At 38.7% G+C, this 22278-nt stretch overlaps 2 protein-coding genes across 3 annotated transcripts in view; both read left to right on the forward strand.

The window, feature by feature from the left end:
• Nucleotides 1-21: 21 nt before the first annotated feature.
• LOC127428799 (transmembrane protein 203-like) lies at nucleotides 22-1490 on the forward strand. Of its 2 annotated transcripts, none has more exons than XM_051677404.1 (2): nucleotides 22-177; nucleotides 523-1490. In XM_051677404.1, exon 2 carries the CDS (start codon nucleotides 752-754, stop codon nucleotides 1163-1165), a length of 414 nt encoding a protein of 137 aa, XP_051533364.1. In that variant the 5' UTR covers nucleotides 22-177; nucleotides 523-751; the 3' UTR covers nucleotides 1166-1490. The 2 variants fall into 2 exon arrangements, with proteins under 2 accessions (XP_051533364.1, XP_051533372.1); XM_051677412.1 differs by lacking the exon at nucleotides 22-177 and adding an exon at nucleotides 199-426.
• A 2361-nt stretch (nucleotides 1491-3851) lies between these two features.
• LOC127428668 (taperin-like) overlaps nucleotides 3852-22278 on the forward strand; it is a 43831-nt gene continuing 25404 nt past the window's right edge. Inside the window, exon 1 of the mRNA XM_051677175.1 lies at nucleotides 3852-5939. Within this exon, the coding sequence (XP_051533135.1) occupies nucleotides 3978-5939 (1962 nt within the window). The 5' untranslated portion in view covers nucleotides 3852-3977. The remainder of the gene's footprint in view (nucleotides 5940-22278) is intronic.

Here is a 22278-nt window from a genome sequence, read left to right on the forward strand (position 1 = left end):
TTCTCGCGATATTGTCTTCAATGGGAAAGTAAATAGCTCATTTCAGGCAGCTAGCTAGTGTTCAAAACAGCTGCACATCCACCGCTGTCAAGCCATACATTCATTAACGACCCTTTGAAAATGTAGCTCATCGCTATATGTTTGTCTGCAACTATCACTGCGATTAAAATCTGTGAGGTAAAAGCTTTCTTTAAATCTGTCATTGGCACATTTAGTCCTCGTCATCATATGCTAACTGACAGCACGCTTGTTTATACGTACACATTCTTTATCTGTATAGTATTACATTATGTTATAGTACATACATAGCGTGTAGAAGCTATAATGGCGAGGGCAGTTTTAAAAAGCCCGTATTTTTTTGGACATTTACTATAGTAGTACCATGATAGTCATCGAAGTACCTAGGAGTGCCATCTAAATATCATGGTACATGAATATGGTTATCATTTCAATAAGAAACTTAAATCGTAGCTACATTTTTGCTATTAAAGCCTCTTTTTTCCTTCCTATTTTTTCCATCAGGTTTTGACACATCACTTTCATCAGAGTTGCCAAATGCACCAGAAGACGAAAGGAAGAAGAAAGTGGACCTGGTCCATTTCAAAAGCAACGTAATGCTGCCAAAATAGTGAACCACTCTTCAGATGAGGAGTCCTCGTAGACTTTAATGTCTTTAATGTACCTTACTTGAATACATCTCATCACTTCCACTCTTTTGATCTAGTGTCTTGCCCTGAAACACTCATTAATAATGCTGTTTTCTCTGCGAGAGCTGGTGCATTGGCTGGGCTTCGCCACCTTCGAGCTGTTCCTCCACCTGGGCGCGCTGCTGGTCTTCAGTGTGCTGGTGGCGCTGCATGTGGACAAGACTCTTGAGATGAGCTGGTGGCTTGTTTTCTCACCTTTATTTACAGCTGATGGCCTCAGTACCTACTTCACGGCCATTGTATCCATCCGCCTCTACCAAGAAGGAGAGAAGAGGCTGGCAGTGCTGCGTTTGCTGTGGGTGCTGACCGTGCTCAGCCTCAAGCTTGTGTGTGAGGTGCTGCTATGTCAGAAATTGGCGGAACAAGAGCAGGCACAGGACCTGTGGTTCGGTCTCATCGTCTCCCCGCTCTTCATCCTCCTGCAGCTGCTCATGATTCGTGCTTGCCGTGTCAATTAGAGGACAGAAGGTCTGCACACATGCCAATGGACTTCTTTGAATCAAATGGACTAATGCAGGTGTCAATCAAACAAGAGGGAGTGAATCATTGTGACTTTTTTTTTATGTATTCAAATGAATCTCTGGCTCAAGCATGTAAACATGGCATCATGGCATCTTATACAGTGCTTAATGTAACGTGCATTATTATTCATGTTGTCCTTAAGTGCTATGAGAGATTTGGTCTGGATTTTCTCTGAATACTGTCAGAGTTGCTTTATCCGTCTTATTATCTTTTATTGTTGTTTGTACAATTGTAAATAAACCATAAACATTTAAACACTCATTTGCCAGCTGTATTTGCTCAGTTTGTTGTGATTGTGTTAAGTTTTGTCAAATAGGGTTGATGCATTAAATATAGATATAAGTTGTATAATAATCACTAGATGGCACTATAACTGTAATTAACACTTCGATTTAATACTTCAGTATCTTGGCAAACAAGATCCTCTCAAGATAAATCATGCAATTACATGTAAAGTCCCACAATATAAGTTTTATAGAAAAAAATTAAATCTACTTTAAAAAGACAGGATGAGTAGAGGACATTATGAAAATTATGCAGGTGTGCAATGGTACACTATGTACAGAAGCAATGTTTGAATATCGCTCTATATATTTATGTGTGTGTGTCTAATATGCACAAGCATTTGGTTTTACAAGCACAGAAAATGTTTCTGTTCATTTCCTGTCAGCGTGGGCTGTGTTAAATAATCAATACAAACTGATAGAGAAGGCATGTTATGTTTATGATCATGAACCTTGCCCTCGGTTTGTGATAGCATAAGACAGTTTCTTCAGGCATATCTTTAGATATTCTTGTAATACAAAATTGCCTTACTGGATATCCAGCACATCTATTGTGGCTCTAAATGGTAACAATTGAAGAAAGGTCACACAGCCATATCTTAAATTAACATGTTTTCCTGTTCCCACTTCCTTTCTTTATGGTGATTTTGAGGTTATCTGAATTCATTACATGCCCAGGTGATAATACGCAGCCATTATTTTGTAAAGTCTATAAATAACTGCACTCGCTGTACTTCTGTTGTCTTGTAAACATTATCTTTATTTATATGCCCTTTAATTAATCTGATTACAACTATAGATGACAAGGATAGTATTGCACTCGCCAACCCCCAGGAACATTACACTTTTTCTCATTATTATTATTATTATTATTATTATTATTATATAAAATAAATAACCCCACTGTGGACCAAAAAGAAAACTCAGTCACCGTCCTATTTATTACTTTCGTAAAAAGTAAAAATAATAATAATAATAATAATTATATATATATATATATATATATATATATATATATATATATATATATATTTTATTTTTATTTTTTTTTATTATTGATTTTTACTAACATATAACACATAGTAAAAAATCTATTTAATTTTTAATTTTACATTGTTATATACAAATATAATCTTTATTTATTTGCCTTTTAATTAATCTTATTAAAACTGGATTATAGGTGACAAGGATAGTATTGCACCTGTCAACCCCCCAGTAATGCTTCTTTTCGCATTAGTTTTTATAATTTATTCCCACATTGACCAAACAGAGAACTGTTGGTCCCCTCCTATTTATTACTTTCGAAAACTGTACTACTATTTTTATTTTATACATTTTTCCAAACATACAAGACACACATTAAATGTTTATTATATTGAAAACGTTTTAATGTCTTTACTTTTTAAATATTTATTCTGATTCTTCATGCGCTTATTCTTCATTTTATTTTGATTTAATTTTTTTGAGATTACAGGGGCATATATTTATTTGTATCTTATATAAGACTCCTTTAAATCTGATTAAAATTAATCTGAGTGAGAAGGACAGTAGTTGCATCACGTCATAGTCACAAGACTATTATGCTACCTTTTTATTAGATTTCTTAGATAATTTATCCAACTCTGGATCAAGAGGACAGCTGTCAGTCCCGCTCCAATTTATTACTTTCGAAAAATACTACTTACATACTTTTCCCCCAGTTAATTTATGACTTAATTCAAGCGATATGATAAGTGTGGGTAAGAAACAGATCAATATTTAAATCCTTATTTACTATAAATCTCTACTTTTACTTTCACTTCAAGTGAAAGTGAAAGTGGAGATTTATAGTATTTTAAAAAAGGACTTAAAAATTGATCTGTTTCTCACCCACACTTATCATATCGATTAAGAAGAAATTAAGTTAACCACTGTAGTGTTATGGATTACTTTTATGTTGCTTTTATGTGATTTTTGGAGGTTCACTTTAATCGTATGGACCTACAGAGCTGAAATATTCTTCTAAAAATCTTTGTTTGTGTTCAGCAGAAGAAAGAAAGTCATACACATCTGGTATGGCATGAGGGAGAGTAAGTGATGAGAGAATTTTCAGTTTTACTATTCCTTTTGATTCTGAAACAATTCTGAAAGGGTTAAAGGATATGGAAGGGGCGGGGCTCGCTGTCTTTGACTGACAGGGCTCGGTTTAACATTCACAATAGAACTGGGAAGGTGGGCGGTGTCATATGTTAATACAAAAGGTGTGCCTCAAGTCAAAATGACCAAATGAGGTGTCCTTCCTGAGACGGTGGAGCGACGTCACCGGCGGAGGGCGGGGCGATGTCAGTAGACGGGCATCATCATCATGCAGGATACATTGTTGCAGCCCCAATGATGAACGTGTTCGAATAAGAAGAGCCGCTGCAGGTACGGCGAGATATTATTCGGTTTTAAACATATCCCCACAAACCCCGTTTCCCCAAGAATGTCGGGCGGGGATCTTCGCGCTCTTGGCCAAGAGCCCGGGCAGGAGAGCCCGAGGATGCCGGCCTGGAAACGCGAGATCCTTGAGCGGAGGAAGGCGAAGGGCGGCGGGTCCGGGGCAGGTGCCGAGTCCCTCGCATCTCGACTTAACGGCGAGGTAGCGGCCAGCAAAAGCAATGATGATGTTTCCAGCGCACATTCCGGCAGGAACTGCACCATTACGCCCGCCAGCCAGCATTCTGGTGGCAAGCGCGCAACCAAAAGCCCGGATCTGTCACCGGTGAAAACAAAAGAGTACTGGCCGTCCGCAGAGCCGAGCGACTTGGAGGAGAGAACGGTGAGAGACAACGGAGCGCAGGAGAGTCTGGTGCTGCAAGAGAGCTTGGGTCCGCTGCACGACAACCCGTTCATTAAGTTTGAGAAAGAACGCAAGAAGCGCCAGAACCGAGAGAACGCTCCTCGTCCCGTTCAGCACATCCTGGAGTTGTACGGGAGCGTTCCCGGGATACGGACAATTCGCGCTGACAACATCATCATTATTGAATCCGACCCGGATTACTTTCCGGAAGGATGTGGTTTGAAGCATGCATCGAATCTGCAGCAGAACGGCACGGTGAGCGGATACAGCTCTCTCAGTGACCTCTTAGACCGGAGAGGTAGTCCGGTTACCGAGATACGGGCAAAGGAAGTGGTTATTTATGACACTGGGCTCAGCAAAAGCGAAGAGAACCTCAGCACGTTGGGACGGCCGGATTCCGCACCAGTCGAGGGGCAAGGCAGGGTGAGTCGCATGCTCCAGAAATTTGACAGGAATTACGGTAAGTTGCAACCCAAGTCACGCAGCACGGAAAACCTCCTGGACTTGGATTCTAGTCCTATCAGGCCAAGCTCCCGACCCAAACCTCAGCCAGATATGGTGCCAAAAGTTGGATCTCCAATCCGTATATCACACAGCAACGTCTTCCAAGACAACCAGTCTTCCAATCATCACGCCTCTCCTAGTGACTCGGGGAGCAGTACACCTGCGTCCGGGTCCCCTCAATTAGTGTCTTCTGCACGTAGGCGTTTTGAGGGTAGTGGGGAACGAGGTGTGACCGTGCGTCCCAAGGAGGACACGGAGACGTCACTGTACAAGCTTGTTAGGGAAAAAGACTGGGACAGCACAGATGGGGCCTCCAAAGCCATGGTGCCATGCTCTCTGGAGAGCCACAGCCCCACGTCACCACCCTTATCGCCCAGTTTTGAGATCCGTCCCTCCCCTCGTCCGGATCTTTCCCTCCTTCCGGCTGGCGACATACAGGCCCGTGCCCTCGCCAACCTGCGCCTCCAGTCTCGCAATTCCTTCACCATCATTCCCAAGAGTCGTATGGCCATCTCATCTCCTGGCAGCACGGCGCCCTCCAGCCCGGTCCTTTCGCCCCCATCGCCACGATCGCCAGTGGGTTTGGCAGCTCCAGAGCCTGCAGTGCCAACTCCCTCACCCGCTCCATTATCACCCCCCACACCGAAACTTACAGAAAAGGTGACTGTAGCAGCCAAAACGGAGTCTTCGCAGCTCACGCCCAGCTCACCCATCCCAGCTTCACCCCGCTCAACTGGGTCGCCCACCAAATCGGTCCTACCTCCAGAGGGACCTCCGGTTGACAAGCTGCCCATCACTAACATCGATGACGTAGTGGTGGAGGCCACATCGCCCATCCCAAGCCCTGCAGTGCAGAGCCGCAAAGGGAATACATTTACAGTCGTTCCGAAACGGAGGCCTGAGGCCCCATCTGGCCCCGTCGAGTCCCAGGAGCCTGTCTCGGACTCTCAGAGCACCCAACCTGCTTCACAGGCCCCCTTCGCCCAACTGGGCACCCTGCTTAAAAAGCGCTACCCTGCTGCAGAGGAGATCGAGGTCATTGGGGGTTACCTCTCACTTGGGCGATCCTGCCTCTCCAAGACTGGTTCAACAGGAAAAAAGGTAAATATAGTCATAGCATAATATCAAATGTGATTTAAAAACTGTATTCTGCAGGGCTTGTTTACTATATGAAGAAAGGCATCATTTTTTTTTAAGGAATATTCCTTAAAAAAAAATTCGACTTGCCCCCCTCGTTCATAAAAAAAAAAAAAAAAAAACGGTTTTAGTAAGGCACTTACAATGAAAGTGAATGGGCCCAGTCCATAAATGTTAAAATACACATCGTTTCAAATGTAAGCTACAAGATGTAAGTAATAGGCATTAGGAGACTGATAGGATATTAATAGGATTTATTTTTTATTTTTAGAGGAAATAGCTGAACAGGTTTCTGAATGGTCTAAGTCACAGTATATGCTCTCATTGCGACTTTAATTTTTAACCAAACCTGAACTGCAGTAAAGATCTTGCTGGGGGATCAGGTGATTTACACTGGAAAATGAGAGTCATGTGTTCAGTTCTGAGTTCAGTCTTAAGAGTTGCTGAGCTATAATAAAGTTCTCTTAAAGGAATATTTTGGGCTCAATACAAGTTAATCTCAACTGACAACATTTGTGGCATAATGTTGATTACCACATAAAATAATTTCAGTTTTATCACACTAAAATCATGTTAACAAGCATTTTGTTTAAGTCTTGTGGCTATATTTTTGAAACAGTCAGTATTTTAACATGTACACATTGGCCCCATTCACTTCCATTCTAAGTGCCTCAATGTAACCCAGATTTTGCTGTCCCACAAATGCTGCTGATTAAGCTTAACTTGTATTAAACGCTGAAATATTCCTTTAAGTTGATCTGTGAATCCTGAAGGGCATGTAAAATGGCAAACGTTTGGAAGCCTGCGCAACCTTAATTAATGCATTGTTTCACATAGATGCAATTTTGTTTTCTTAACTAATGATTATATGAGGTCTTGGCCAAGAAATCTATGGATCTATAGTTGAGGCCATACAGTATTTCTACCACTGATATATCCCAGTCTTACATGGTCAGAGCTTTGACTAAACGGCAAAAGGTCTGATCCACATTACAGGTTATTCTTGCCAAGAACGGCCAACTTCGACAGGAAGAGACCGTCCGACTGTCCCATGTAAAATGACCAATCACAGTTTGTTTTGTTTTTATGTGCTAATTGTGGAATTGGGGCAAGTTTATCTCAAATAGTTAATAGTCTGGAACAGACACTGCAGGAAGTGTTTAGACTTTGCGGATCAGAATTTCTGCCTGCCCAAAAGTAATAAGTCCTGATTATTTCACACATAAAACTCAAAACAAAGGGGAATATACTGATCTGTTCATGGATATGTATTTTTCTTGCTTTTAAGAGCATCAAACAAGATTATTGAGTGTAATATGAATCAAATGGACTGTGGTCGGTCAGTGGGTGTGGTGTCTAAAGTTGAGACTATTGATATCGATACCTGTAGGTTTACACAGCCATACTTGAGATTTGTTTGACCGGTGAGGCGGTGACATAACATGCTGGCATTCACAAAGGACTATCAAAATAGAAACCAAACAGGCAGCAGTAAGCTGTTTAAATGGATCGATGTATTGGTGTTGTCAAAGCAGTCATTTAGTCTTTTTCAAAATATAAAACTGTTTATTATTATATTTTTGTTATGGAAAGCATTACTATTACTATTGCTGATTCTCGGGGTTATGGATTTAAACAAACTCCTAACTAGAGGTCGAAAGATAGTGCGTTTTGCCGAAACTGATAATCAGCCGATAGCTGATTAATTGGCCGATAGTTTTTCAAATGTAATATCAATGTAAAATAGTGCTTAAAAGTGTTACTTTCCATGACAATACTTCACTAAATTTTCTCCACACTGGTACCTTCTTCAAAGCCATTGCCATCTGAAATTAATTAAAAAATATGAATTCAAATATTACAGGTCAAATGTGTTTGTTGTACAGCAGTAACATAAAACACTGCCTTACAAAGCCAAATAGTGACTGTATGCTTCATCACTCTGACAATATTTATTTATTTTATTATCATACGTAATCTATGAATGATGCACAAGACAGAGAGAAAAAGGGGTAAAAAATAAAACTCAAGTCTCGCATTTTTAAATGTAATTTTAGAAGACTATCTGTGTTGATTTATTCCGATAGCCGATAGTTAAAAATCTCAACTATCGGCCCCATTTAATCGGTAAATCTGATATATTTACCGGCATCTACTCCTAACCCAAAGTATTAAACTTTGGTCCTTAACTCGCCCCACACAGTCTATGGACATGAATTATACCTCAAATGCAGATTAACTGATCTGACTTAAAATTTTCTCATGATGGATGATTAAACAGGTGTAAAAATCCAATAGACTTAGCCATATATAGGGACAAGAGCATCATTTAGATTTGGGAGTGGGCTCTTTTGATTTGTGGGCAAACCCATAACACCATAGCAACTGCCTAGCAATGTCCTACCATTGTGGCAGTGAGTTTTACATGGGCAAGCACCACTCACATTTTCTTTAGAACATGTAAAAATCTAGTTTCGTGAATTACCTCATTGTGAAATATATTCTTGTGCACTCATGCTTTACGGCACAGGAAGCCATCAGTCTTTAGTGTAGGTTTGATTGGAGGAATTGAACTGAAATATGTAATTTGATGGTCACTAATGATGTTTGATCTCACATAAAGTCGGCATCACACTAGCTGGAATTTCCCAGCGCTTTTTAGGCGTAACCTTCATTTACATAATCGCCGGCCAGTAGGTCCAACTCAAATGGATTAAATAAACTTCCATTTTACCATGGATAGAATACAATGAAATCGAGAAATCAAGACAAATGTTCTAAAATTGGGTTGATTTAGTTCATTTTAATCAGGTAATTTGAACAAGTAGCAAAAATCCTTTTTTTTTTTGTGTGTGTGTGTATCCTAAATCACTCTCAATTGTTTACGCCGACCTCTACGTGACAGGGAATCAAAGAGAGACAGAGAGTCAGAGGGAGTCATTATGTCCGTCACCCCTCCACCATTCTCGGCAAGTGTGTCATACCTCAGACTGTAGATGAAGGTGAGATCTCAGCAAAAGTCTGTAAGTGTGACAACCTTGGCCAAATTTGAGTTGTTTGCAGTCGGCTAGTGTGACGCCAGCTTAACTGACAGCTCAGCATCCACCCAGTCAGACACAGGTTTGGTTATGTTATGTGCTGCTTTTCTTTCATTCTCGATTGTGTTGAGGTGTTACGTGATTGAGGTTTGGCCCATGCATGTCATGCCTTTTGTTTAGTTGCTTTTAGATATGACATTGAAGCTCTGTCTGGTTTGGAGCTTGGGCAGGGAAGCAGCAATTATAAAAACATCAAGAGCATGTCATTTGTTTGGAATTTGGGCCCTGTGTCCATGTGTTTTAAAGCGTATATGTATATGTTTCTTTCTCCCTGCTGTTTTTCCTCTCGTTCTCTGTAGTTTTTCTCTGTGGGTTCACAGTCTTTATTTCTGTGTTTGTGGGGCACTGAGAGAGGAGTCTTTATGACATGCTAACTTCACATGCTCTTCAAACTCTTTAGGCCAGGACTGTGTTGATTTAACTGCTTAGGCTCTTTTAGTTCTTTGTGTAGTTTAGTACAACCATTATCTGCATTGTTTTTTTTGTTTGTTTTTTTACATGAAAAGTGTTAACTTGGTTTTTACATTGTGTGAAGAAAATGTGAGTGGTGCTAGCTTGACTTTGCAAAACTTGCCACCAAAAATGCTAGGGTGTTGTGGTTGCCAGAGCCTTACTATGCGGTTGCTAATGTGTTCTGAGTAGTTGTTAGAGTGTTGCTTCCTAGTGTGTGCTGGGTGGTTGATAGGTGGTTACTTAAAAGTTTACTAGTCTCTACGATATTTTGGTCCCTAGTTATTTGGGGTGTACGATGAAGCAGCCTCCGCTTTAGCTTGAACAAACTCATCATATTTCTTGCTGTGTTGGGCTTTAAGGCGAGTTATCAAATTAGTTTAGTTAAAAGTTTAACGGTAGTTCCACCTGATATTCATGAAATTCGTGAAATTCTAGCAGTGCGAAGATTACAAATTGCAGTCGTCAATATCACCCAATTGAAAGTATAGCCACACAAGAGACATTTTATTTTACACGGCGGTAAGAATATGTCAGTGAACTTTCGTCATGGTTTCGCTATTTGCTTTTATGTCTCTGTTGCTCATTCTGAAGGCTTTGAAAAGGGAGTGTCTTGTTGTAGTGGATTAATTTGATATGGTCCAGATTTAGAAAGCTTGCCAGAGCATTTTGCAGGTGCCGATGACGCTGGTGTGTATTTGTGCAATGTGTATGTGGGATGTTGCTTAGTGCTCTTGGATTAACACACTAACTCTCCATCATTCTGTTTGCCTTTGAGACTGTTGAGTGGTTTTAGTAGGATATTGTTCCCAGCCAAACAGTTCCTGTACCAAACCCAGCCTTACTAAACAAGATGCTGAAAATGTCACCTGCTTATTTGTGGGGTTTGCTAAAGCAAGCTTTACTATTATTATTGCTCATACTTGGGGTCAAGGTAACCTTAAAGCAGGTTAAACTGTATTTTTCAGTGTGTTGTTTTGTCTCACATACGGTTGCACGCTTTAGCCTTTTTAAAGTATGCTCTTTTGACCACAAGCTTGTACGAATGCATTCAACGCATGTGCACTACGACTGCTTTGTGATATGCTTTAGTACAGTCAATGGCAGGTGCATGCGTAGACATGGAAAAGTACACTGGTTTCGTGATCAGCATACGTTATGCCGATTGTCTAAATGCAGCCCAGTTTTTCTAGATACCGTGCTAATGAGTGGTGGCTCAGCGGTTAAGGCTCTGGGATCTGATTACTGATCAGAAGTTCAGGGGTTCAAGCCCCAGTACTGCCAAGATGCCACTGTTGGGCCCTTGAGCAAGGCCCTTGACCCAATCTGCTCCAGGGGTGCCGCATCATGGCTGACCCTGCACTCTGACCCCAGCTTAGCTGGGATATGTGGATAAAAAGAATTTCACTGTATATGTGCAAATGTATAATGTGTGATAAATACAGTTAAGTTATAAAGAAACATCTAAAGACACATCTCTTCCATGAGCACTTGACCCAATTGTACTAATGCACTAACTGTCATCTTTCTACTTCTTAAAAGAAAAAAATCTATTCTTTTCCCAGTGTCCCTACTTGTACTTCTCTGAGCAATTTGAAACTTTGCAGCACTTCTCGTATTTGTTTGCCTCCTTAGGTGAATCACTTTTGCTGTATTACTCATTTGTAAATTGGTAAATCTGTTAAATGAATAAATGTAAACATTATATTGCAAACACTTAAAAAGTTTTTGTTAGTAGCTTGTAGTGTAGCTAACTAGGCCTACTTTTCTAATAGAGGAACTTGACTTTAGTAGAACTACTTTAACTTATGAGTAGCTTGTAGCTTGGAAAGCTACGCTGCCGATCAGACTTCTGATTTTTGCCTAGCGTATGATATAGTAAGTTTTTGTGGTTTACAACCCCTGGCAAAAATGATGGAATCACCACACTTAGAGGATGTTCACCCAGATTTTACCTTCATAGCAAATAAACAAATCCCAGATATGACACACAACAATTTTTACTTAATAGCTGAATATTCTGGATTTGTGAAACATCCCTCAAACAAATTAAATTACATTATTTTAATTAATTATTATTTTATTTTTTTTTCCAGATCAAGTAGAGGACAAAATTATGGAATCATCAAAAAAAATAAAAAAATAAATCATAATAAAAAAAAATCACAATTAGTACTTTGTTGCTTCCCCTCTGGCTTTATGATGACCTGAATTCTTTGAGGCATGGACACTAATAAAAAACAATATTCTCCATCTAGCTGGTTCCAACTTTCTCAAATAGCAGTTGACAGATCAGCTTTGCAGGATGGAGCCTTGTCATGGACCAGTTTTTTCAATTTCCACCATAAATTTTCAATCGGATTGAGATCCGGACTATTTGCTGGCCATGCCATTAAGTTGATATGCCTTTCCTGAAGAAAGCTTTAACACTCTTTGCTCTGTGGCAAGATCCATTATCATCCTGAAAAATGTCTTCATCATCACCAAAACTATTTTCTAACGATGAAATGAGAAAAGTGTCCAAAATGTCAATGTACACCTATGCATTGTCTGTTGAGGTAATGATTGCCATCTCCCCAGGGGCCGGTTGCACCAGTTATACGTAAGTTACAACTTAGCCTAGTTGTGGTGTAAATGGGCACTAAGTCACAATTTATGCACTACTAAATATTTGAGTGTTGCACCATTAAATTTAGGTAGAACATAACCCTACGTATAAACTAATTATTTATGGAAGCCTCCGAACAGAAGTAACAGTTGGAATAAAAAAGCAGACTGATATTTTATGAGATCAATGAGTTCATGTTTTACGTGACAGGCTTCAATCCTTTCAACATGTATGATGATGCTGGCATTTACACTCGTTTTACATTTAAGAGAGATTAAAAAAGGACTTTTAAGCAGCTCTTCAGCATGAAACCGATCTAATGGTGCAGTTTTCAGGGTGCGTCGCCCGGTGTCAAGTTTCAACATATACAATATATATATATATATATATATATATATATATATATATATATATATATATATATATATATATATATATATATATGTAGGATATTAAAATGAATAAAAGTCTATTTTTCCAGCCTGTTGTATTAGTATTTATTTATTCGTTTTAGATACAGTTATTAAATATTGTTATTTACATGGGCTAAATATACCATTAATGAAATCTTATTTTATTACGTATTGTATTTTAATGGGGATATAATTTATTACAGCTGACAGTTACATGAGCAAACCAAGATTGAAACTGAAATTCACGTCTTTTTAACACTTCTGTGTACAAATATGAAGGCTGCTTATTGGATCAATTAAGGTAGATATCATATTATGTGACTACGCATTACTTTTCAGAGAGCTTATGACCTACTAGTTAAGTCTTGCCTTAAGAACAGGTGGTGCAACCAAATTAAGCACTGACTTATACTACCGGTCAAAAGTTTTGAAACACTTGGCTGAAATGTTTCTCATGATCTTAAAAATCTTTTGATCTGAAGGCGTATGCTTAAATGTTTGAAATTAGTTTTGTAGACAAAAATATAATTGTGCCACCATATTAATTTATTTCACTATAAAACTAAAATTTAATTAAAAAAAAAAAGTTTTTGAAATTGATGACTTGGACCAAATAATAAAGAAAAGCAGCCAATAAGTGCCCAACATAGATGGGAACTCCTTCAATACTGTTTAAAAAGCATCCCAGGGTGATACCTCAAGAAGTTGGTTGAGAAAATGTCAAGAGTACATGTCTGCAAATTCTAGGCAAAGGGTGACTACTTTGAAGATGCTCAAATATAACACAGTTTTGATTTATTTTGGATTTTGTTTAGTCACAACATAATTCCCATAGTTCCATATGTTATTCCATAGTTGTGATGACTTTACTATTATTCTAAAATGTGAAAAAATTATAATAAAGAATGAGTGTTTCAAAACTTTTGACCGGTAGTGTAGTTACAAACTAACTAGTAATTACTAAGCCCTTAGTGTGAACTTTATGTCCTAACTTACGTGAGAACTTACGCACAGCCGGTGCAACCCTACCCAGGTCCTTTACCTGACATGCAACCCCATATGATAAATGACTGTGGAAATTTGATTGTGGAAAGTTCCAGCATCATCGCCTTGGCCAATGCAGATTCGTGATTCATCACTGAATATCTCTTTCATCCAATCATCAACACTCCATGATTGCTTCTCTTTAGCCCACTGTAGCCTTGTTTTCTTCTGTTTAGGTGTAAATTCTGGTTTTCGTTTGGCTTTTGTATATGTAAATCCCATTTCATTCAGCCGATTTCTTACAGTTCTGTCACAAACATTGACTCCTGTTTCCACCCATTTGCTTTTCATTTGTTTTGTTGTGCATTTTCTATTTTCAAGGCATATTGCTTTGAGTTTTCTATCCTGACGCTTGGACGTCTTCCTTGGTCTACCCGTATGTTTTCCTTTTATAATCTTCCCATTTTGTTTATACTTGCACCAAATTCTAGACACAGCTGACTGGGAACAACCAACTTCTTTTGCCACACTCCGTGTTGGATTTCCTTCTTGAAAGAGTTTTATAATCCTTTCCATTGTTTCAGTTGACAACTCTCATGTTGGGGCCATGTTTCCTTTCAATTAGCCAAGTCCAACTGCTCGTTAAGGTCTGTAAGCACTCTCTTTTAACTGCAGACTAATTAGCATTTTTAGACTTGTGTTGGTATTTGTTTTAGAAATGCAAATTACAAAGTGATTCCATAATTTTTTCCTCATGAAAATGAGTGGCTGCTATTACAGGCTTTCACTCTCAGACATGAGGCATCTGCCACCAGTCGCAAGCAAACATGAGGTTCGTGAGAGCATTTTGTCTGCATGCTCTAAACCGCAAGTAATTTATTACTTTGAACAAAAGAGCCATAGTGGCTTCTCCAGTGGCTACAACTTCCATTCTGTGACAATTTGGCCAGAAGTGACGATTTCGGTTTTTTGAACACCTGGGATGGATATTTCCAATTCTCTTTTATTTTTAATCCATAATTTCCATTCCACTTAAGAGGTGACATTACTCTCACTGCACATTCTTTTAATAGCGTTCTGTCTTGACAGTTTATGCGGTGTGCCTTCCAAACACTTCCAACAAGACTGATGGAATTGCTCCCCTTCCCTGCAGGTCCTTACGAGTGTGAAAGTCCATCACGTTTAATTATTGACCAGTCAGAATAGCGTCTTTTCCATCATACACACCTCTTTCACTCTCCTCTCCCTCCACCCACTACCCTTCTATTAACCTTACTGGAATTGCTTTTTATGAAGACAGACACTGGCTGTGTGTTCGTGTGTATTTTTACTTTTCCGTCATTATACACCATTGTGTCATGGACTTTGAAGTTCAGATAATTTAGTGGTGTATAGTGCATTCTTGACGGCACTGTGTAATCCCATATGGACCATTTCTGTGTGTATGTGTGTTAGATGTCTGCCTGTCACATGGCTGCAGTGTCTACAATAGAGTCGATGTAATTAGAATTCAGACTGCAAAGCACCACAGTCACTGTCATGTTTAATTCAGGACACACTCCACTCTGTCTGAGAGAGAGAAGATTATAGCGTTAAAGAGATAAAGTTGTAGACAAAGTCAATGTGAGAGTTTTAAAGGTTCACCGTTGCTTTTCGAGTTAATTATACCTTAAAGAAAAGGCCAAAAGAAGAAATTACAATAAGAGACCATGAAGGAAAAGCATTGATGTCAAGGTGGTGGCACTGAAAGATGTGTCATTAAAGGAATATTGTAGGTTAAATAAAACTTAGGCTCTGTCGACAGCATATGTGACATGCTGTCAATTACCACGGCAAAACTTTTGACTTGTCCCTCAACTACAGTTTGTAAAAATGAACAAAAAGTGCATTTACAATGATACTGTGACATTTACAACATACGGTGGAAACTAGCAGGCAAGCTTGTAGCACTATGAAACTACAGTATAACCATGACACTAAAAGGAATATTTCACACAAAAATTGCAATTCTGACATAATTTAATGACCCTCATGTCTCAGCATTTTTACACTGTTCTTTTGCATACAATGAAAGTAAAAGGGCACAGACACTGTCAAACTTCAAAAATGGCAAAACATTTTCTTCTGAAGACATGCTATGACTTTGTGTGAGGAACAGACATAAAATTAAGTTGTTATGGTATGCCGTAGCTCTCAAATCTTATTCATGTTTGGCCATATTTACACCTTGCATAAACATGCGTTTCTTATCCAGATGTCTGGGTATTCTTTAGCTGGATTGCATTTACCCCTTGCAGTCCAAAGCATTTTCACTGTGATTGGATAGAGATCCGATCAAAGTAAAGCCCAAATTATACTTCATTCAGAAGCAAATGCTAAGCGTTTGCATACAGGATGCATGACGCAAATTTTTATCATCAGCAGAGTGCGCGAGCACTGAACGCGTGCGGTCCTATTTTTCTAACCGCGCATACTCTGAACATGCAGTATGCACCTGGAATTATTTGCTTAATAATTAATGAGTCCACAAGGTGGCAACACTCACAGTTGAGCCACTGCTGTCACATAGAAGCGCTAGAAGATGTAATTGCTGCTAAAATACAGAAGACGAAGGTGGAAACAACAACAGTGGATGTGGTCAGGACATACCTGCATTTGTATTACTCGAGTCTGAAGGAATATAAAGACATCTTTATGGGTCTAATCTCTTGAAGATAAATAATCCAGTCTCTCATAGCAGTCATAGCTCAGATACGCCAACCGCCTGTGTATGCGCGCAAAGTCAAATGAAGTATACTTGAAAGGCTAGCGTTCGACTACTACAACTAAATGATATTCATCTCGCGTTTGGCGCTTTGTAAGTGCTAATGCTTCTTATCTGAAATGCTGGGAGTGAAGTTGGTTTCATGTGAGTGTTGTGTGAGCAACATAGTGATTAGAAAGCAGGAGAGAGATTTGAGTGAGTTGGGATTTGAGGAGAAAGACTAGATATTCCAAGTGAATTCCAATGGAATAAGTTATGGGGTATTGTTCATTGATAATTTTTCTGGTGACAAAATTGCAAGATGGGAGTGTCTGTTGTGTTCTTCAAATTTAATGGCAGATTAAACAGAAAAGGGCAAGAACCCGCAACACAGCACTTTAACAACAGGTGACTGTAGCGTAACCTCATCACATAATTAATTAGATACACTACTTTTCAAAAGTTTGGGGTCACTTGGCTGAAATGTTTCTCATGATCTTAAAACCTTTTGATCTGAAGGTGTATGCTTAAATGTTTGAAATTAGTTTTGTAGACAAAAATATAATTGTGCTGACATAAATGTCAAGTACATGTCAGCAAAATCTTGATGCTACATTTTTATTTTGGAGATTTATTTTGGATTTTTTTAGTCACAACATAATTCCCATATTTCCATTTCTATTATTACATAGTTGTGATGACTTTACTATATTCTAAAATGTGAAAAAAATAAAACGAATAAAAAATAAAGAATGAGTAAGTGACCCTAAACCCTAAACACTAACGTGTACGTAGCTTTATCCTAATAACGTAAACTCATTTGCATTTACACCTTCAAAATCCATCCCTGACCACCTTCGAATGTGGTTTGTGATCTAATCACGATCCAATCAAAATGCATCTTGGGTGCATTTACACCTATCCAATAGCGATCTGAACACCGAAAACGCATGTTAATGCAAGGTGTAAATCGGGCCGTTAAGTTATTCAAAATACATTAAAAATGCAATTCACACAGATCAATTACTAGAATACATCTCTACTGTTATAAACATAAAGTCATTTTGATGTTTTGTTTTTTGGGGCTTAAAATAAAAAATGTCTAAGTGGTAAATTAAATAAATAAAAACTCTCATTAAAAGCTAAAATTCTTAAAAAAAAGAAAAAAAAAAAGAAATGTTGGCAGAAGTATTTTTATTTATTTATTTTTTATTATTAAAAAAAAAAAAAAAAAAAAAAGCTGTGAAACAATTTTGTACGAAGTATTATTAATAACATATATATAATCGATCTCTTAAAATGGATAAAAACTAAAACCAGTTACCTTTGCTTAGTATCTGCACAAGGATACCAGGATGGAACATGGAAAGAATGTGATGTATAGTTTGCTCACTTTTCCAAACTGAGAGGCAAGTTCTGTGGAAATTGACTTCAGGCCACATATGCTGTCAGTAGAGCTAAAGTTGTATTGAACCCAGAACATTCCTTGAAGCATTTGTGCTCTTGCTAACTTGCACGGGTGTTTGCACAAATGCTGATTTGTTGTGTGTGAGTTAGGCTCGAAATAGTCAATGCAAACGTTAGTCAAATTACCCTCAACCATAAACTAAGCTCAAGCTGCATAAAAATACTAGCTGACCACCATAGGTCACAGCAGAATTAATATGACGTGTGTGCGTGTGTTTATGTATGTGTGATGATACAGCCTGCTGTGTGGTTTCCTGCCCCTGTTTCTCTGTGATAAGCCTGTTAATAAGAATCTGCTCTCTTCACCAATTTATTGCATACTTCCGCCTTGATGATGCTGCGCTTCTCTGGGAGTCTACGGAAGCTTCACGAGCGCTATTTTCATTTAATCTGCTGTCAATGTATTTCTGTTCCACCAAAAAAGCCTGGCTTTTCTCTATGATGATTGTTTGAGCTCTTAAAGGTGCACTCAGTAATTTTTTCCTCATTAAAAAACTTTTACTCTTAAAGACTTGAATTGTAATTTTGAAGCATGTGTATAAAATCATGAATACTCACATTAAAATGAAGACTCCAGTCACATCATTAATCTTATAAAAGCTGTTTTATTCTACATGGAGAGGGTCCGCACATGGGGGCGGCCATGTTTGAATCACATGACCAGCCGAATACTACTCGCTTAATCTCAGTAACCGTCCTGTTATTTGACACTTTCACTCATAGATTAAAGTAATAATGGCTGACTGTGAATACTACATTTCTACAATGGCATCTGAAACTAAACACTATTGATTTTAAATGATGCTGCATCCAAGCCACTAGGTGTCAGTGTAAGTCCAAATGAAACTTACAACAACAAAAAAAAGATCCTGAGTGCACCTTTAAACTGGTGGGGCTTTTCAGTAAACTTCCAATAATTGAAGTGGTGATGTACGTGATTGACAGCATATGAAATGTAAAAGCACCGCTGTCAAGCAAAGAGTGTTCAGCGACTCGTAGATACACGCGTAGTTATTTGCATTCTGACATAACATTTATTTCAGCTTTCATAAATAGATATTTTCCCTATTTTTTTTTTTTTAGCTTAGTTAATAATCTTTAAGAATTTCAATGTTTGAGTAGCAGTCTAAGCAGCTTTTGAGAGCAACATTGCAGACACCAAAAAGAACAGTTTGTGCTTCCCCACTTTTGATGAGCACCAGCCGCCATTGATGGATATGTAATATATAAATCATGTGAGTTGAAATTCCTGCACAAATAACTAGGTTAACGTAATATAAATTAGGGCTGTGTTGATACAATCAAATATCTATACATCGTGATACTTTTTCTCACAATATTGTATCAATACTTAGATCCATGTATCATGATATATTGTGATATTTTCATTGCAGTCAGCGACGCTTCTGTGAGGCATGAAAGAGACTGAAACTTATCTTGCAGGATTCACGGTTTCTCTCACGAACATGCTGGACCTCTCTTACACATTTGGATCTAAGGCCGGGCAAAGATATTGATTTTCTACTTAATCTTCATTTGTACAATCCCAGTGTTGATTCTTAAAATGCCAAGATCACTCTTTTTTCTAACTGCAATCCCCAACAATCAGATGTGCTTGAGTGGTGTAGTGGCGAAGAAGTTCAGCACCAAAATCTTTTCACTGCGTGCTGAGAGTAAAAGTTTTGACTCTTTCTGTGTAATGTGAGTCCAAAGACTAGATCCAAGCAAAAACCATTTGTTGTTTAATAATGTCACTTTTAATATCCTTTCTGTTCTCTATAGTTAGTTATTAAACATTTAATTCCAGTCACCATTAATTCCAAGCCATTCGACCAAACAAACCCTACTGTAAAAGTCCCCTTTTACAAGTTAGAAGATCCCCTGTATAATGAATAACAACATTAGCTGAAAGAATTTCTTTCATACTGTATGTAAGCAAAATGGACATTATAACTGAAATATACCCAAATCAAACTCTAATCATGATATTGTGATGTATCGCGATATAAATCGAATCGTGACGTGTATCGCAGTACGTATCATATTGTGAGGTGGCTGGCGAAACCCAACCCTAATATAAATCATGATATGAAATAAATCGTATGGTGATATAAGATTTTGCCATACTTCCCACCCCTACTCTTCCTGTTTTCCTCTGAAAGTATAGCACACTTCTGTCTTCTCGTCACTCTTTGCTCTCTGCTCTTACCGTAGTTCCTCCTCTGCTCTCTCCTTTAAAAATAGCCGTGGTGCCTGTCGCCAAGCAACGGGGACCACAGCCTTTCTATCCTGTCATTACACATCCTAAATTAGGTATCTGTGACTTTTTGTTTCCAAAACACATCCTTCCCTCCCTTGGCTCCAAACTTGCCAATGATTTATCAAACCGCTGGCTTCAAGCAGCATTACTCATCCTTTATAGTAGTGCTGCTCATGAGAGGTTGTGTGAGGCCTGATTAATATTTGAAGCCATTCCATAAATGAGGGCATGCCTCATATCTAGGCCGCACAAAATCTGCAAATATTTTCTCTACTGATTCTGGGGGAAAATCAGTGGAATTCTATGGAATGGATTTAAAGCTGCAGTGTGTCATTTCTGCACCACTAGTGCCACCAAACAGAATTGCAAAAGGAATGAGTGTTTTCAAACATTCCTCCCATCTTCCATTGGTTGGTCAAACAGTTGGCCCTTCCCCAAACTCAGCCATTGGTTGCACCATTGGTAGTTGCCATGTCGGGTTGCTTAAACGGTCAGAGCAATGTTTTGATAGCACCACAGAGCGACAGTGTCAAGCATCTGTTCACACTTAAGGCCCTGATATACTTACGGAGAAACTGTGCTTCGTTCAGGGGTAAAACAAAATTCTAAACTGCCGAGCTATGGTATACTGTTTGCGAACATTCAGACACTGGCCACGCCGCTGTTGGAGGTGTTTAGAAGTACATTTAAATATGAGGACGCTACATGTAGAACCTTAACTAATGTGACATTAAAATGTGTTATCTATGACTTTATGCCTCATTCTATGAGTTGAGTTCACACTAGATCAGTAAAAGAAGCTGTTTTAACCACTCGTTGATGATTTAAAGTAATATATATGCAGTAGATAATGTGTAATTTGTCTTGTTTACATTCTGAATTCATGACGCTAATGCGCTAACATGCTATCTGCGGCCATAATATGCACCGGTTACACTCTGTTATTGTAATTTATGATGACACTGTTTAGGGCTGTCACTATTATGAAATTTGGCTGACGATTAATAGACAGATGTGTGAATGGCTTTCGGCTGCAGATGGCACATGAGTGAATGGGCACTTAGAGCAGATTTGTTTCCTTTTGTAGACTAATTAAACAAAACAAAAAATGGCATGACATGGTCTTGGAAAATGTCTCTAAGTGAACGATCATACAGATGTAGGTAAATTTGCACCAGCTCGCTAATACCTCTGCATGCTGGTGTGTTCATGTTGACTTATTTTGACTGACTGAATAACATAAAATTAGCTGTCGACCTCAAGGTAGGTGGAGCTTCAGGTCACACCTACCGATGACGTGAACCAATGGCAGTAAGAAGGTGTTTAGTAGCCGGTAAGAATTTAACAGGCGAGCTGTTACGAACCACCGAAATGAAGGCAAAAACACCTTTTTGCCTTTCGATTTTGTTCTAAATTACTTCACACTCATTCGTTCTTCGATTTTGTATGAAGTATATCGGGGCCTTTAGGTCGCCAGGTTGCAATTATTGTTGGTCGCTAGTTGCCGTTCCTCATGTTGGTTGTCCTAAAGTTATTGGTGGGCTACGTAAATGACCATGGCTTTTGAAAGTCTGATCACAAATGGGATGTGTTGCAGATAAAAAATAAGATGTCATTCTAATTTGTCTGTTTTCTTGTTGCTAAAAATAAACATTCTGTAAAGGAATGCGTTTGTAAATTGTTCAGTGCATAATGCATATAATTTATGATAATTGTTCATCTTGTTCATAATATGACTCAAATTAACTCAGAATGCCAACCTTAACTCATAGAAACATGTTACTATACCTACATTTTTGCAAATTGATTTTTACGTAGCTCGTTAAACGTATTGCGGCAGTTTCCCAAGTAGGTATAGCTGCAGGCCGGAGACCTCATATTGGGGGTGGAAACTCCAAAAGAGGGTGGGGTTACTCCAGAAGGGGACTTGGTTACTCCAAAAGGGGGTTGCACCAACACCAAAAGGGGGCGTCACTTCCACTCATGGTTAAGGTTAGGGAAAAAATTAGGTTAGGGGCTGCCTATATCTTTAATGGCGGAGCTCCCACCTCTTTTTGCAGCAGTGCCTGCAGCTATATCCTTCTCCAGTTTCCTGGTGAAATGAACACTAGCGGCGCTACAACGACAATTTGTTTTATTTCCTGTCATTCAAATCACGAGTAATACGGCAGATGGTCAGTTCAGAAACAGTTTTCGTTTTGTTCCTCACACAGTGCTATATTATGACATCTAAATCTTTTACTATAGTTCATGACTTGTAAGGCGCTGCATTTACATTTA

Source organism: Myxocyprinus asiaticus, chromosome 3, assembly GCF_019703515.2.
Source record: "Myxocyprinus asiaticus isolate MX2 ecotype Aquarium Trade chromosome 3, UBuf_Myxa_2, whole genome shotgun sequence".
NCBI lineage: Eukaryota > Metazoa > Chordata > Actinopteri > Cypriniformes > Catostomidae > Myxocyprinus > Myxocyprinus asiaticus.